Source organism: Nycticebus coucang, chromosome 7 (assembly GCF_027406575.1).
Source record: "Nycticebus coucang isolate mNycCou1 chromosome 7, mNycCou1.pri, whole genome shotgun sequence".
Taxonomy (NCBI): Eukaryota; Metazoa; Chordata; class Mammalia; order Primates; family Lorisidae; genus Nycticebus; species Nycticebus coucang.
In genome coordinates, this window is record NC_069786.1 from 75,347,115 (window position 1) to 75,363,286 (window position 16,172).

Below are 16,172 nucleotides of genomic sequence, written 5' to 3' on the forward strand. Positions count from 1 at the left end.
TAATTTTATAATTGCCAACCACGTCATCTGATGAAAAATTTCCCAGAGCAAATACAGTTTCCCTTTAAAAATCTCCTTAAAATAAAACAAATAGCAAACAAACAGGCTGAACATGCAAGATGAAGAATCAAATGGTATTAGTTTGTCTGCTCAATTTCTGTGAGGTAAATAATAATTTCTTTTAGAGTCTGAGTATGCTTATTTCCTGGAGTGAAACATACAGTTACCTCCTTCAAGTATTAGATTATGATAAGACAATATAAGACTGTAAAATGCTATTTTCTTGGACAGTCATCTACCTTCAACTGGTGGAACTTCTTCTTCAGGGAGAATGATTCGTCTTTTTTCCACTTTCTTCGGTACCTCAGGAACTTAAAAGGTATCGATTGTTTTAGTCCCTTAAAATGCAAGAACTAGAAAAGAATACCTAAAGACCAAGTTCCCTACTTTCAACACAAGAGAGTAAATATCACCACCCACATACACAAGACTGACATTTCACAGGACCAGGCAATGAGAGAAGAATAAAGAGGTTTTGGGTTTAAGATTAAGGGTTCATTGAAGACATATTCTACCTTTTATTGCTGGAGCTTCAAACTTTTTTTTAAAGGAAAAGTAGTGGGTACTTCAGGGACTAGTTTTTAAGTTACTTAAAGATAGATAACCAGTATTTTTATATTTTAGAAATAATGTACGTAGAAAAACAACATAAAAGACATGCATACAAAGTGAAAAAATTGACATAACAGGAATGTAACAGACTCACAATGACCAATGTGAATGACAGACCATCCAAGGCACACATTTATGTTGAATGTCCGGTTGGACAGCAGCACAGTTCAACATAAGTGTGGCAAACACATCCTTATTATGGGATGATGTACCTTTGGCAGGAGGAGCCGCTGTTTTCTTAAGAACAGGAAGAAGTACCTTCTTTTCTGGTTCAGGCTTCTTGGGTACCACTGGTTTCTTAAGTACCACTTTAAAGATATTATTTTATTTTATAATTTCAGTCTCACAAACACAAAGACAATAGACACAACAATAATATAAGTTGCATTAACACTAAAATAGGGCATTCTGATTTTTACAGGTGAAGGACAGATGGCAGTGTCTAATTGACTTGGGGACAGCAATACCTTTGGTGAGAGGAGCTTCCTCTTTCTTGGGAATGACCACTTTCTTCTCTGGTACTTTCTTCTTAACTTCAGGCACTTTAAAGACATCATTTTATGATAAGAACTTATTTCAAGGGACAAAAAGAGAGACCCAAGACATTCCCACATACAGAAGGACCAACATGCAACACTTGCTCAGGACAGGTCTGTAATAGCTGGAATCTCAAATGTGATGTAATGAGGATTTAGAGCACAAGGGATCAGCAACAGATTTGATGATTAGAGGAGAGTTGCGATCATTTCATCCATTTAAATTTCACTAGAAATTTATGAAATCATTGTCTTTAAAGTATTCCTGAATCTTTGAAATCCATAAAGGATTTCAAGCTTGGCAGCGCCTGTGGCTCAAGGAGTAGGGTGCCAGTCCCATATGCCGGAGGTGGTGGGTTCAAACCCAGCCCGGCCAAAAAACCACAAAAAAAAAAAAAAAAGAATTTCAAGCTTTATCATTTCATTGATTACATGACTATACAGCCTGATGGAAGGGTTATGCTTATTTTTATGGTATCATCACCTGTTGCAGAAAATGTCACTGAGCTTTAAGGCACCAATATATTCATTCTGTCTTGTACTATGAGCTGATTGAGTCTTTTAAATCTTGATACTATTCATTCAATAATAGACTACTTTGACACCTTTATTTCATCCTCACAATAATATCCGAGCCCGCTAGGAGTGATATTAGGACACCCATTTTCAAACATAGGAGAAGAACTTGAGGGTCTGGTTGAAGGACTTGCTCAGAATAATACAATCTACAAAGTCAAGGCTAAAATAAAAATTGGTTGGGTGTTCTCTCTCTCTCTGTATTAAAAAACATAAACTATTCCTCAGAGATATATAAATACATATCAAATATAAATACATTTGATAAATATATTCATTTTTCTTTTTCCTTTTCAGTCTGATGTTACAAAGGCCTTTAATATAAATGGTTGAAGAATGCAATTTAAGAATATGTATTCAATAGATATTTTTCAGGTATATATTTTCTGTAGATAATTTAGCTTTGTAAATATCCACATGAAAACTATGATATTTAATAAAATTGTAGAAAATCAGGGATAACTTCTGTGGCAGTTTGGGGACAACACTGCCTTTCACCTTTGTTTTTGTATACTACTTTGAGTCCAATGTTCTTTAACATTTTTAAAAGTAAAAGTGTAATTGCCCATTTTATAAACAGAATTTTTCCTAAAATTTGGTTCCACCATAGTTTATCTGGTGAAGCTATGAGTGAAAAATGTATATTCCCTTGGGGGAGGGGTACCTTTTGGTGGTGGTGGAGGTTCCACTTTTTTAGGAGCGGGAACAGGGACTTTCTTCTCTGGTACACGTTTCTTTGGTACTTCAGGCACTTAAAAACATTTCATTTTAAGACGTTAAAAAACATATATACAGTGTTGTATCTATAATAAAAAGACCCACGAGAACAAGACCACAAACAACTAAATATAATAACACTTCACAGCATGAAATTAGAAAAGATGCTTAGATAATTTACAATAGACAGATACACAAGGCACACACAATAAGAAGGTGGAATGTTTTCTAAGATTTAGATGTTAGACAACAGAGAGTAAATCATTACGGATAAAACTGGAGATGAACAAAAAGATGAAAATGCAGAATTCAACACAAAAGAGGCCTTGACGGTTCCACGAAGAGCTGCTATACCTGGTGCAGGTGCTGGCACCTTAGGTTTAATTTCTGGAAGAACTTCTTCAGGTACAACTTCTTCTTCAGGTACAAATTCTTCCTCCTCAGGAGGAACTTCCTCTTCCTCAGGGGGAATTTCCTCTTCCTCAGGAAGCACTTCCTCTTCCTCAGGGGGAATTTCTTCTTCCTCAGGAAGCACTTCCTCTTCCTCAGGTGGAATTTCCTCCTCAGGGACAATTTCTTCTTCAAATGTCTCTTCCTCTTCCTGAGGTAGAGCTACGGGAACTGGGATTACTTCACGTTTCTTTGGCACTTTAAAGATTCAATGGTATAAACATCACTCTTATGTTAAATAGTCAAGACAATGAGAAAGCATGAAAAGTAAATATTCTGGGAGCATAAAGCATCAATTACTAACATAAATACTAAGCATTAGTAATAATTAGTGGGGCTGTGTTACACCAGTTAGTTTGTCTTTTTACCCTAGTTCTGCTAGAGATTAATGTACCTTTGGGTGGTGGAACTTCCACTTTTTTCAGAAGAGTCGTTGGTTTCTTTTCTTCTGGGATGGGCTTCTTGGGCACTTCTGGCACTTTAAAGATATTATTTGTTTTTAAAAATGTATTATTTTATAATGTCTTAGAGTAATAGAGATGAAAAAGAGTCACAAAATATCTGACATAGTTATAACAAGACAGACACGTCTAAAAAAAAACACACAATATTATGGAGAGATTTGTAGGTGAATGTACATCAGTGTGAGAGTTCCCCTCCCTTCCATGCACGTTAAAGGGTGAAATGAGGTACCTTTTGCAGGTGGCGCTTCCTCTTTCTTAGGAGTGGGAACTGGCACCTTCTTCTCAGGCACAGGTTTCTTTGGTACTTCTGGCACTTTAAAGAAATGATTCAGAGAAAAATTTTATACAACATTACAGATATTGACTCCAAGCATAGTTTATGAAAGACTAAAATAGGGTTGTAAGAGTATGACAAAGAAAATTTCAGAAGGATTCTATTTTTAAAATAAAATCTTTTGTTTGCCCTAAAGAGTTGCCTCCCTAAAGAGAACAGAATTGAGCCAATTAGTATTTTACCTACATGCAAATATGAAATAAAAAAATTGGTGACATTGAAAATTCATGTACCTTTGGCAGGTGGTGCTTCCACCTTTTTAGGAACTGGTACTGGTACTTTCTCCTCCGGCACAGGTTTTTTGGGCACTTCAGGAACTTTGAAGATAATCAAATAGAGTTAGTGTCACATTTTTCACTCCTAAGTGAGAATTTAAGACCAGGAATTTAAGGCCTTATATGAAGCATCATATATATATATCTCTCTCTCTATATATATATATTTTTTTTTTTAGAGACAGAGTCTCATTTTGTCACCTTGGTAGAGTGCCATGGCATCACAGCTCACAGCAACCTCCAGCTCTTGGGCTTAGGCAATTCTCTTGCCTCAGCCTCCCGAGTAGCTGGAACTACAGGCGCCCGCCACAAAGCCTGGCTATTTTTTTGTTGCAGTTTGGCCGGGACCAGTTTGAACCCACCACCCTTGGCATATGGGGCTGGTGCCCTACTCACTGAGCCACAGGTGCTGCCCCATAATAGATATTTTAATACTTTCACTTTAAGATTGAAAATTATAAGAGGCACAAAACAAAGGTGAGAAAATACATGAAAATTAAGATTAAAAAACACCAAAGAAAGAACAAAACATGGACTGGTGATAAAGACAATACACAATGCCTGGTAAATAAAGGTTTTGACCATTTTGACACTGCAAAAAGAATTTATCTCACACGAAAGAACTCTCTACTACAGAGGAAGAGCCAGGTGTTGAGCGGAAGTATGCTTTGATGGTAAAAGTCAGAGACAAATGGGGGATAAACTGCTCTGTGGCCAGTGGAGTGGTTCTTATCTCGGCATTAATACTGTTAATATTGTCATGGGGAAAGGACTGCTACGTCTCACCAAGTTATAGACATGGGTGAGTTACTGTATTATCTTACTAATGGATTCTAAAGATATGTACCTTTAGATGGTGGAGCCTTCTCTTTTTTAGGAATAGGCACAGGAATTTTCTCCTCTGGCTTCTTAGGAATCTCAGGCACTTTAAATTAGACAGTGTTTATCGTTATACTTTAGCTGCTAGTAACAACACGTCTATACAAAGCACAGTTCACATTTTTTAAAACAGCAGCATGCACAAAGGTTTGTACTCAGAAGACAATTAATTAGGTATAGGCCGATTAGGGCTCCTGTCCACCGCTCCTTGTGAGTGGTGGTGTACCTTTTGCTGGTGGGGCTTCCTTCTTTTTGGGAACAGGTTTCTTCTCTTCTGGAACAGGTTTCTTCTCTTCTGGAACTGGTTTCTTGGGTATTTCAGGCACTTTGAAGATAGTAAGAATGTGGGGAATGTTGCAGAAAATATATAAAATGTGAAAAACACCTGCAGAAATCATACTTCAGCATCTAAAAATGTCTGCCTCTAAAATGAGCAGAATTGGCCATGATTAGTTCTAATAACCCCCAGAATCTAACCAAGTCAGAGGCTGCTGCATGTCCCTATGTGGGAGATGGCATCTACCTTTGACAGGTGTCACTGGTGTCACTTCCTCCTCAACTATGAGCTCCTCTTCTTCATGAAGGTATTCTTCTTCTTCTTCTTCTTCTTCTTCTTCTTCTTCTACAATATATTCTTCTACGTGGGTTAAAAGTTCCTCTTCAAAGGTAACCTCTTCCGCTTCAATTTCTTTGGCCACTTTTAGCACTTTAAAGATATTATCTTAAGTTGGACATTTGCCAACAACTCAGCAAAAGTAAGACATTTTAGGAACAGAAGCCCATTATAACAGGACAGGAGAAAGAACAGGCTTTACTTTTCCCACAGAAGAATTTCACACGTGGAACTGAATAGGACTTTAACACCAAGGAAGACAAACAACACATTCAAATGAGGGGCATTCGGTACCTCTGACAGGTGCTGCTACTTCTTTCTTAGGGACAGGTACTTTTTCTTCTGCTACAACCCTCTTGGGCTTCAAGGCCACTTAAATATTAAACATAAGGGAATTTTATTGTCAGAAGCAAGCCACCCAGTTAGTGCTTGCTTTCTTATACTTTAACTAGATAGAATCACGTTGGGGCTGCCTCTAGTGTGACAGGCATGGCATTCGTCATCTGTAAGAAACTGCATTTTCCGTGGAAAGGATTCTGAACTTCACAGAAATTTTCAAATACAGAAGTCCTCACGTAAGTGTGCAGTAAGCATAGTTTCTAAAATAGTGTGGAAGTTATTTCATATTTAGTATAAAGCAGAAAAAAGTGACTGGACTCTAGATTAGCTTTACAAACTTTTTTTTTCTTGTACAAAAGGTTTTATTGGTGATCGAGGGATGCTGCAGAGCAGCACCAAGGAGGAGAGAAAAGAAGAGAGAGAGAGGGGAGAAGAGATGGAGACTGAGAGAGACAGAGAGAGAGGAGGGGAGAGAGAGAGGAGCTTTAAAAACTTTTTTTCAAGATGACTTTAGAATGAAGAGTTATCAAGGGTGAATGCTGTCACATCATTATGTCAATCTAGGGAAATCAGGAATAGGTAAAAGGGTCACGGATTTTGAATCCAGCACACTGTTTCACATGTACTGTAGCCACGTGGTAGTGCACACCCATTGCCTAAGAGGCTGTGGATATATTTTGAAGTAATTTTTCCTTTTAAAGGTAACATTATCTTCTTGTCCTGTACATATGTAATAGGTTTTTACATTTAACATTTTGGTAACAACTAATTTAAAAGACATGAAACAACAAAATAAAGCAAAGCATGGCTACATTAATTTCAAAGGAGACATCATAAAAGACCACAGTCTAGGAAGAAAATTATTATACCTTTAGCAGCTGGTTCAGTCACCTGTTCTTTTTCACGTTTGGTGATTGAAATTTGTATTTTTTCCTCAACAACTTTCTTTGATTCTTCAGTCACTTGAAAGATATCAATTGTTAAAGAGCATTAAAATCAACTCCATGAATACCGTGTAATAAATACACATACAAAACTGACGTGTCAGGGTCAGGATGACAATGATCGGTCAAAACAGAGAACGTCAGACGAGAGGGGAACGCGTCCTCACAGACCGTAAGTGACAAAGTCGGTTTCGGTGGCTATTTCTTTGTAATGTACCTTTGGGTGGTGGTGGTTTGAGTTTCTTAGGAATGGCCACTGGTACCTTTTCTTCAGGCACAGCTTTCTTGGGCACTATAAAATATCAATATTAAGATATTTTAAAACTTGAATCGGATTTCTCAAACACAGTAAGCACAAACAGTTAAGAAATATAATATACAACGTAATATTTCCAAACGCACACACGTTTGTACGCTGCCACTTCAACAAGTATTTCTAGCAGGACAGACACGTGGGAAATAAAGGTTTCACACGACTGACAATATTTTTCTCTACCTTTTGCTGGTGGGGCCTTTGGTTTTGTGGGAACTGGTTCTTGTACAGGCTTTACAGGGATAGGCTTCTCAGGTTCTTTAAAAGTACATACGAGGTATTTCACATTAGACTTTATAATATAAATCAAAAATATTTCTTAAATGAAATTGATTCTTTTATCTACAATATAGCCAGAGCCTATAGAGGTGTGTAAGAGGAAGAGGGGCAAATAGAACAAGCTCCAAAAACCCCAGACAATCTTATCTTGCCCTTTATTCCTTGCTATTTATTTCGATTAGGTAATTGTAACTCTGTTATGTATTTCTTACATATTAAATTTCTCATTTTACTTCAGGTAGGCAAGGTTGTGCCTCAATCTCTTCTTTCTGTAATATTGGTTCATATTGCTATCTGTAAAACTACATAGAATGTTTCCAAAACAAAGCTTATGAAACATTGGAAATCAAATAAGTGAAACAATATCGACTTATTTCAACATTCCAATAAAACTTTATTCTTTGAGTGAAATGAATTCTTCCTAACCAAAAACTGTATGCCTACAAATTTGGGCTTCATTAGGTAAAACACAACTGCGTGTGTCACCCTTCTTGTATTTACTTTTGAAGCAGTTGTCAAGTTTCTCTGAGGGGAGCCCTGCAGGTGGTATATTTTCTTCATCACTTATCATACTTCATAGTAGCAAGTTCCAGAATAAGGGATGTTCAGAAATTTTTGATCATGTACTAGAATGATCATGGGGGCTTGAAGGTAAACTCCTAACCTTTTTGAGAAAGAAAGTTAAGGCATTTGCTATTTTGTATATAAACAAAAACGAGAGGGAAAATGGAATATTCCCAGCACCCAAGTCTAACAATAATATATAGGGATTTTTTTTCTAGAAGTTATCCAAGAAAAACAATATGAATTTGCCAAATGAAACAAAGCTCTTTCCAAATTTCCTTGGGCATGCTAAGTTTCATCTTTTCTAACGGCCTTATTTGTGGTTGTGCTCATACCTGTGACGTACTCTTCACGCTCTTGATACTCTTCATAATGTTCAAACTCGCGTTCTTCATATTCTTCATATTGGTCATACTCTTCTGTTGGCTCATACTCCTCAAATTCCTTATAATCATATTCTTCATAATCCTCATATTCTTCTTCCCGTTGTACTGAAACAGTTTCTTCTTCCCGGGTATAAGACCATTTTTTCTCTTCTGTTACAGTCACTTCTAAAATAATATTGACAACAGGCAGCATTTTACTTGAAGCCCATTTAGAGATGATAGTGACAATGTACTTTGATTTCATTCCTTTGTGGTGGTTATAGGAGACCCTGGTGGTCCTTTGCAGGTCAAAGAATCATAGAGTATACACTTAGTAACTGTGATTTCAAATGTTAGATTCCCTGCCTTGAGTCAACAACAAGCCAGTAAAGCGTAGGAATCAAGCTGGGAACTTGCAGGCAAAGAGTTGGACAGTTTCATGCTTCATAGGAATAAATCAAGCACGATCTACCTTTAGCGGGATGAAGCTCTCTTTCTGGAACTTCAATGGATACTTTTTCTTCTTTAACAGCTCTTTTTCTCAATGCAGTCACTTGAAAAGAGTAATTATTAACAGTGAATTGCAAGATTCTGAAAATACGTGTTGAGAGAAATGTTGTGCAAACAATCCAAGGACAGAGAGAACCATAAATGCCCATTTAAACTCTTCATGTAAACGGGAAGAACAACCAATTGACTTGGAAATAAATATGGCCTAATATACATATAAATACTTCTCTAAAAAGCTCTTAATGCTTCAAAGACATTGAACAACTTCAGGAAGACCAAGTAGTATGTATAAGAGAGTTAAAAAGACAATGAGGCTGCACAATCACGGACTACTGAGCTGTGTACAAGATGGAAACTGGTGTCATGTAGTTTCTCCACCTTCATTTTAAGGCATTTTCATAAGCTCTATAGGCAAAATGTAGAAGATGTGAGATTTATTCCCATTTTTCATTTTTTTAAAGATGTAATATTTAAAAAAAATTTTACATTTCACCAATGATTGCCACATAAAACAAGCGTTTAGACAGATGAGTTTAATACACGGACAAACAGACATATTAGAAGACAAATACATTTTAAGAAAAACTACATACATTTGGGGGAAGCTTTACTTTTTTTTTTTAAGGAAAAAAATGAGTCCTTTCTGGTAATTAGAAATGCTTAGTTTTGAAGGGATATGAAGTACCATACTTATATTGCTTTATAATATGTCTTTCAAGTATTTTCTCTAATGATCCCAATTACACTAGATTAGTTTCAATATCCAGATGCTTATCTTGATTTTTTTTAAAAAAAGAATCAGAATACCTTTAGCTGGCGGTTCCTCCTCTCTTTTAGGTTTGAGTTTGGGAACTTTTTCTTCTGGGACGGCTCTCTTAGGTTCTTCTGGCACTTTAAAGACAGATTTCACTTTAAAGAGTTGTTTTCCTCATTCCAACCATAAAAAGAGCAGTCCAAGCATAATCACCCAGACATAAAAGACTTGACATTTACATGATTTCAAACATAAAACAATGTTAACAATGACTACAAAAATCAACACGAGTAAGTAAGGGGTGCATTTGGTAAAGAGAACAAGCCCAGTACGATACTGGGTGGAGCAAAAGGGCTGATGTACCTCTTGCTCTGGGAGGCTCTTCTTTTTTAGTTACAGCAACCAGAACTTTTTCTTCCTGGATGATTTCCATGTGCCTTTCAGTCACTTAAAAAATAATTTTAGGATTAGGGAGTTTTATTACTTAATGTGGGGTTTAAACAAAAAAGTATATATAGCTATACTAGCCAGAAAGTACTGTGGTTTTAGAAGAGAAGAATTTACAAGGCACCTACAAATAAACAGGACATCCAGAGACACCAATGACACCAACACAGACCAGTAACCTACACAGAAAAGGTGCCGCCCAAAAGGCAGCAGCAGAGGGAAAGAAAGACAAGCCTTGTGTTGCTAGTTTCTGTGCTGGGAGATTTTGTTTACCTTTGGCTGGGGGAGGTTCTTCTCTCTTAACCACTTTTGGAGGAACCTTTTTCTCTGGAACTGGTTTCTTCGGCTCTTCTGGCACTTAAAAGACAGGCAACACAGTCAAAGGTAGGATAGGAAAACACCATACAGAGATACGCTTATTTTCTTGTTAATGCTATAAATATTTGAAGCATGTTATCAACTTAAGTTTGGAAAAAGACAGACATGCTCGAAGGATAAAGTAAAACCCAATATACCTTTTTCCTTTTTAGGAACTGGAACAGGAACTTTCTTTTCTGGCACAGTTTTCTTAGGTGCTTCAGGAACTTTAGAAAGATAGGGTTGAAGAACCATTAGTTTGCATTCCATAAAAAGTGATATTGTTTGGGGGCTTGGAAGTCACTTTTTGAAAAGATCACACATGTACACAAACATTAATGATGACACCTAGTAAAATGTTCATATGTATATGTGCTTATAAAAACTTAGATGGCCATGCAGACTAAAGGCATTGTTACAGCCATTAAGACAAAAGAGATCACATTTCTTTGAAAGAAATTATACCTTTAGCTGGTGGGGGCTCCTCAACTTGAGCAGGAATTTTTGGTTTCACTACAATTTTCTTCTCTTGCCTCTCAAGCACTTGAAAAAAATTATAAAACACACTTGTAGACATGTCTAGATTTCTTTTCATTTAAAAATTTAGTTAATATTTTTAGTAGACATAATATTTATCGATGTTTGCAATATAGATGATAAGTTAGCTATAAGGGCACATAAAAAATGGAGCAAGTGAACAGATGGATAAAACCAGTTTAAGAGTCTGGATACCTGGGGCTGGTTCAGCTTCCACTTTCTTAGAAATGATGTGTAGCTTTTCTTCCACAACATACTCCTCCTCCTCAGGGGCTTCCATCACTTCAAAGACATCAATTTTAAAGAAGATAAATTGTAGTGTTTCTTCATGTTTAATTTTAGATGTAATTCATTACTTCAAAGAGTAATTAAGATTGTAAATGTTTAACACGTGCCAAATCCCGGATTGTTCTCATATAAAATACTCAAGGAAGATTTTAATCACAGTGTATACCTTAATAAAGAGTAAGGGAACTATGTTACATTAATTTAATTTTCAAGCGTATTGTACAGATAAGAATGCTTATATTCACAGGAATGACAGAACAGGACAAGACAGAAACCAATTCTAGTTGCTAAATTATTAAGAATATAAGAATTTGAAGATAAGTTTCACAGATAACATAACACTCTAGATTTGAAGGTTGCAGGGCAGAAACATATACTTGAGTATTTAAAAGTGGATTGCAAGACAATGTTTCATGTTTTTTTCTCCCAGTTTTGTGGGGCGGATATGGTAGAAGAGGCAGGAGACTTTACCTGATTTTTGAAACTGTGTGTCTAAAGTTAATTGTAGAATAGAAAAATCTAGTTAAAAACACATCTGCTTTTATGCTTTTTGCATTGAAAATAAACCTAACAGGCCACCCCTCTTTTCACTTGGTCTTTTGGGTTTGAGGAAAACATAAGAATATCATAGGGTGTCTCTCTCTCTCTCCTAGAGTCTGGGATGCTAATGGAAATTTATAACATAGAATAGTGTCAAAAATTAAATCAGACCCAGGCAATGAGAACTTTTTTGGTATATATATTATATTTTTTAAAAAATATTTCTAGAAAACATGAGGTCCTCTCCAAATCCCCCAATTCTTGACTCAGGCCCAACATCATATGCTTCTAGAAAGCACGACAGAACTGGTGGGCTTCCTGCTCTCTCTTGGGAGTTATGTCCCATCTTGCTCTATTCCATGGCATTCCATTAAGATGGAGCATCTTGAATTTCACATGGACTTTTCTTCCAATAGAAGAAAGAAGGTGTTTGGAACCACCTTTTATTAGCCAGAAATATACTTAAGGTTATCTAAATGTACTACAATCCTACTCATCTTTTCACTGGGAAGAGAGTTAATTTGTAGAGTAAATATATAGGTTTACTCAGAATTCCAGATCTTACTGGACCCAGAACCCTACTGGTGCCTTATTAAGTCATTGAAAAGGTACCCCAGTAAAATAAAGTTCATTGGTCCATCCTTAAGAAACAATAGAGAATTTACATTATAGATATGGGAAGATCTGGATAATAAATCAGTCAGTAATAAATCTGTCTAATCACATATATTACATAACTGGCTTTTTAATAACTTTTTATTTTCCATATGCAAAGTATATAAAAGCCCTATGTGGTCAGTGTTTCAGACTCACAAATATGGCTCGGACTCCTGGAATTTAATCATGACTTTTCCTGTTCTTTTTAAAACTAAGTCAGGAAACATTAGTGATTTGTACAATCAAGTTAATGGTAATAACTTGGATGTTTAATGAATAGAATAGAAAACATCAAAGTTTTCTCTTATGCACAGATGTGTAGGAATGTAATACAAAATATTATATAAAATATACTTTTGTCTGTTGTGGTTAAAAAAAAAGTTTGAGAAACACTGGTTAGACATTAGACTACTAAGGTGAAGTTCCTACCAGACCAGCATGTTGAAGCCATGTGCTGCTAATGAGGATAAAGCCATTGAGATACTTGTCCTCATGAATTGCACATTAATATAAAGCCTTTTATTCATATAGGCCAGTGAGAAGAGATGGACAGGAAATACATCGGATGTTTAATCTTGCATAAGGCTCCTGAATCTTGTGTTTTGAGTAAAAGATACCTCTAATGGGGCAGTCAACACTCTATATCGTCTCTAGTGTATTTGCATTGTTTACCTGCATATTCTGTAACCTCTACTTCCTCCTCTTCCTCCTCTCTCTCCTCTTCTCTGTACACTGAAACAGACACTCTTTCCTCTTCTTCTGAATAACTCCACTCCTCTTCTGCAGCTGCTTGAAAAGACAAGATTGAATTTAAATTCAATGAGCTGAGATATTGGTAGTAGCCATGTATTCACTACAGAGGGATCACAGTTCTAGAGCATAGCTTCACTGTACTTCTTCAGCACAAGAAGAGATATGACTTAGATGAGGGTTAAGTACAGCACGAGACTGAGAAGGATATTCGAATTATGTCCAAGTGTGGCCACTTTCAACATTATCACATTTTTAGCAACCTATCCACTTTCTTAGAATGATTCAAGACCAGTGTAGACATGAAAGACTCAGTCCCAGAGGCTAGGACAGGGAGACACATTCTAATACTAAAATAAGAAATAAAGGATCAGGACAAGTTCTAAGGTAATCAATCACACCTGGCAAGAGACTTCGGGGGAAACACACACCAACTCATTTCACCTTTCATCTCTGATTATCTACCTTCGTGCCGGGTGATTTCCACTCTTTGAGGAACTGCGACAGATAGTTTTTCTTCAGCAACAAATCTTTTTTCTTCTACAACAGTTTTCTTAGAAACTTCAGCTTTAAAAGAGCATTAAAGTTGAAGTTGAAAGTCAAGAGCTTGAACAATTCTCTTTCTAGAGTGTGGGGAAGATTTGCACAGCACACCACTTTCACTGACAAAACGGGGATACAAGTTACAGATCACGAGGATGCACAAGTTCTATTGGGAGCAAGGCAAAGGTTCAGGACGAGAAGAGACCAGATCGACAAAGCAGGAATTCACACCTTGGAAGATTTTTTTGTCAGAAGATTGAGACAAATCCTACCTCGGGGAGGAGGGGCTTTCTTAGGGACAGGAACTGGCACTGGAACTTTCTCCTCAGGGACAGGTTTCTTGGGCAGAGCTGGCACTTTAGAAATACGATGCACTTTTAGAACATTTACGCTATCTCACTACAATCCAGCCCAGAACACAGATATACATTCACAATGCACTCACATCACAAAACTAACAAAACCAGTGGCACATAAAGATGGTCCTCGGGAAGACAGAGAGGCAGTACCTTTGGGAGGTGGAGCTTCTTCTTCTTTCTGAGGCACAGGTCTTTTTGCTTCAGGAACTCTCTTCTGTGGGATCTCTGGCACTTTGAAGGACAATATTTAATTTAAAAATTTTCAGAAAGGCAGAACAAATGGGCACCATAGAACCTGGAAGGCCCATTAAAAAGACATGCAATTAAAGAGGCTTGAAGAGAAGACAAGGATTATTTCACGGAGATGGGACTAAGTACCTGCTGGTGGTGGAGATTCCTCTCTTTGAGTAACAATGGTTATTTTTTCTTCTGTGACAACTCTCTTCTGTACTTCAGGAACTTGAAAAGATATTTTTAGAGAAGACTTTATATTTTCCAAAGTAGCTAATGCATAATTATTTATTTCGTAAGAAAGTAGACAGGAGAAGAGACACTTTTGTTGAGTTCTCACTCATCATAAAACATTCATTTTGAATTAAAGGAACTCAGTCAATGGATAACTAAACACAAATATTTTGCATTCAAAGTATACATATATATAGAGCTTCTTTACTAAGCAAGTCATCATACCTTTAGCTGGGGGAGGTTCCTTTTTCTTTGCAACAGGAACAGGAATCTTTTCTTCAGGGACAGGTTTCTTTGGCACCTCTGGGACTTAAAGATTTTGAAATAGAGTGTTAGTTCAGCCACACGTCACTTTGATGAATGGACATAGGCACATACATAAATCTTTATGTACTTCATGAATATTATTATAGAGTATCTAAGCATCATCAAAATAACACAGAAAATTAAACTAACTACAATGTGACAAAGGTCACAAATAATGTTTTAGGGGCATTGTGACAGTTAAAAATGAGGTATGTAAAGGTCTTAGCAAAATAACTAAGAAAATGCTGTGAAAGCTATGTTAACTAGTGTGATGAAAATGTGTCAAACGATCTATGAACCAAGTGTATGGTGCCCCATGATCATACTAATGTACACAGCTATGATTTAATAAAAATAAAAAAAAATAAAAAAAATAAAAATGAGGTATGTGATGGAAAGATGTGTGCAGACTTCATTCTTTAATTATATATTAGTATGCTTTTGCTCAAAACAAATGAGTCAGTGGTTATGCAGTCTAGGATGTGGATATAGTAGACAGAAAAACTTCTGTTTTTTTTGTATTAAAGATGAGCATGTAATGACAATGAGTTTAACTCATTTAAGACTAAAAAGTCTTGAAATAGCTGTGCCTACATAACTTAATTTCCTTCCCCTATTTCTCTTCTGATTTTGGAGGCAGTGTACCTGTAGCATACTCAAAACTCAGGAAACACTTATTCTAAGATTAAGTCTCTTAATCTGATACCCATGTGCCCATGACATTGGGGAGTTCTGTATGCAAACTTTTGTGGGCACGCGCACATATGCTTTTCTCTAAGGGGTTTTCAACAGGGTCTCTGACTTAAAAAATGTTTACAGTGGATTTAATTTATTCATTCTAAGCATTGATGATATTAACTTTTTAATAAGAAGATAAACTTTAACAGCATGCGTTATTGGCAATGTATTCCTTTCATTTTACATAAACTATTGGTAGCTTTTCCGAATCCTTGCATTTCCTCACTTGCATTTGTAATATCTCGGTTTGATTTCACAGGTACATATTTGTACGTATATGTTATGCTACTATGTGTATTCCTTTTTATGGATGAATGAGAGATGCCTCTGGGTGTCCTTCAGGAGTGACTGAGTAGCTTTGGTATTAGTATAGGCTTTATTAAAATGACATTTGTATTTAATGCTTAGATAAACAAAAGAATTTCAAAAGAGCCAAGAGTTTGAGAGAGAGCCAGGAAGAACATAGAAATATGGGAAGGTCAAGTAAAAGGGAACACTATTCAAATGCAAGATTTTCAGTAAGTCTGGTTTCTCCTACAGTGGATGATGCTGAATTCTTGCTAAATCTCTCTGTAACTGAACACACGTGTGCAGCTGGAGT

General features: G+C 36.5%; 1 protein-coding gene across 1 annotated transcript in view; it reads right to left on the bottom strand.

Annotated features, from left to right (window-relative positions):
- TTN (titin) overlaps positions 1 to 16,172 on the bottom strand; it is a 281,643-nt gene that overhangs the window by 147,225 nt on the left and 118,246 nt on the right. The window contains 29 exon segments of the mRNA XM_053597943.1: positions 300 to 371; positions 885 to 980; positions 1,140 to 1,214; positions 2,449 to 2,535; positions 2,856 to 3,149; positions 3,346 to 3,429; positions 3,645 to 3,728; positions 3,983 to 4,066; positions 4,872 to 4,949; positions 5,130 to 5,228; positions 5,427 to 5,609; positions 5,811 to 5,888; positions 6,725 to 6,817; positions 7,017 to 7,091; positions 7,296 to 7,370; positions 8,291 to 8,506; positions 8,793 to 8,873; positions 9,638 to 9,721; positions 9,948 to 10,031; positions 10,305 to 10,388; positions 10,547 to 10,615; positions 10,854 to 10,931; positions 11,121 to 11,207; positions 13,083 to 13,199; positions 13,626 to 13,727; positions 13,976 to 14,059; positions 14,213 to 14,293; positions 14,441 to 14,521; positions 14,753 to 14,836. Of these exon segments, the coding sequence (XP_053453918.1) occupies positions 300 to 371; positions 885 to 980; positions 1,140 to 1,214; positions 2,449 to 2,535; positions 2,856 to 3,149; positions 3,346 to 3,429; positions 3,645 to 3,728; positions 3,983 to 4,066; positions 4,872 to 4,949; positions 5,130 to 5,228; positions 5,427 to 5,609; positions 5,811 to 5,888; positions 6,725 to 6,817; positions 7,017 to 7,091; positions 7,296 to 7,370; positions 8,291 to 8,506; positions 8,793 to 8,873; positions 9,638 to 9,721; positions 9,948 to 10,031; positions 10,305 to 10,388; positions 10,547 to 10,615; positions 10,854 to 10,931; positions 11,121 to 11,207; positions 13,083 to 13,199; positions 13,626 to 13,727; positions 13,976 to 14,059; positions 14,213 to 14,293; positions 14,441 to 14,521; positions 14,753 to 14,836 (2,889 nt within the window).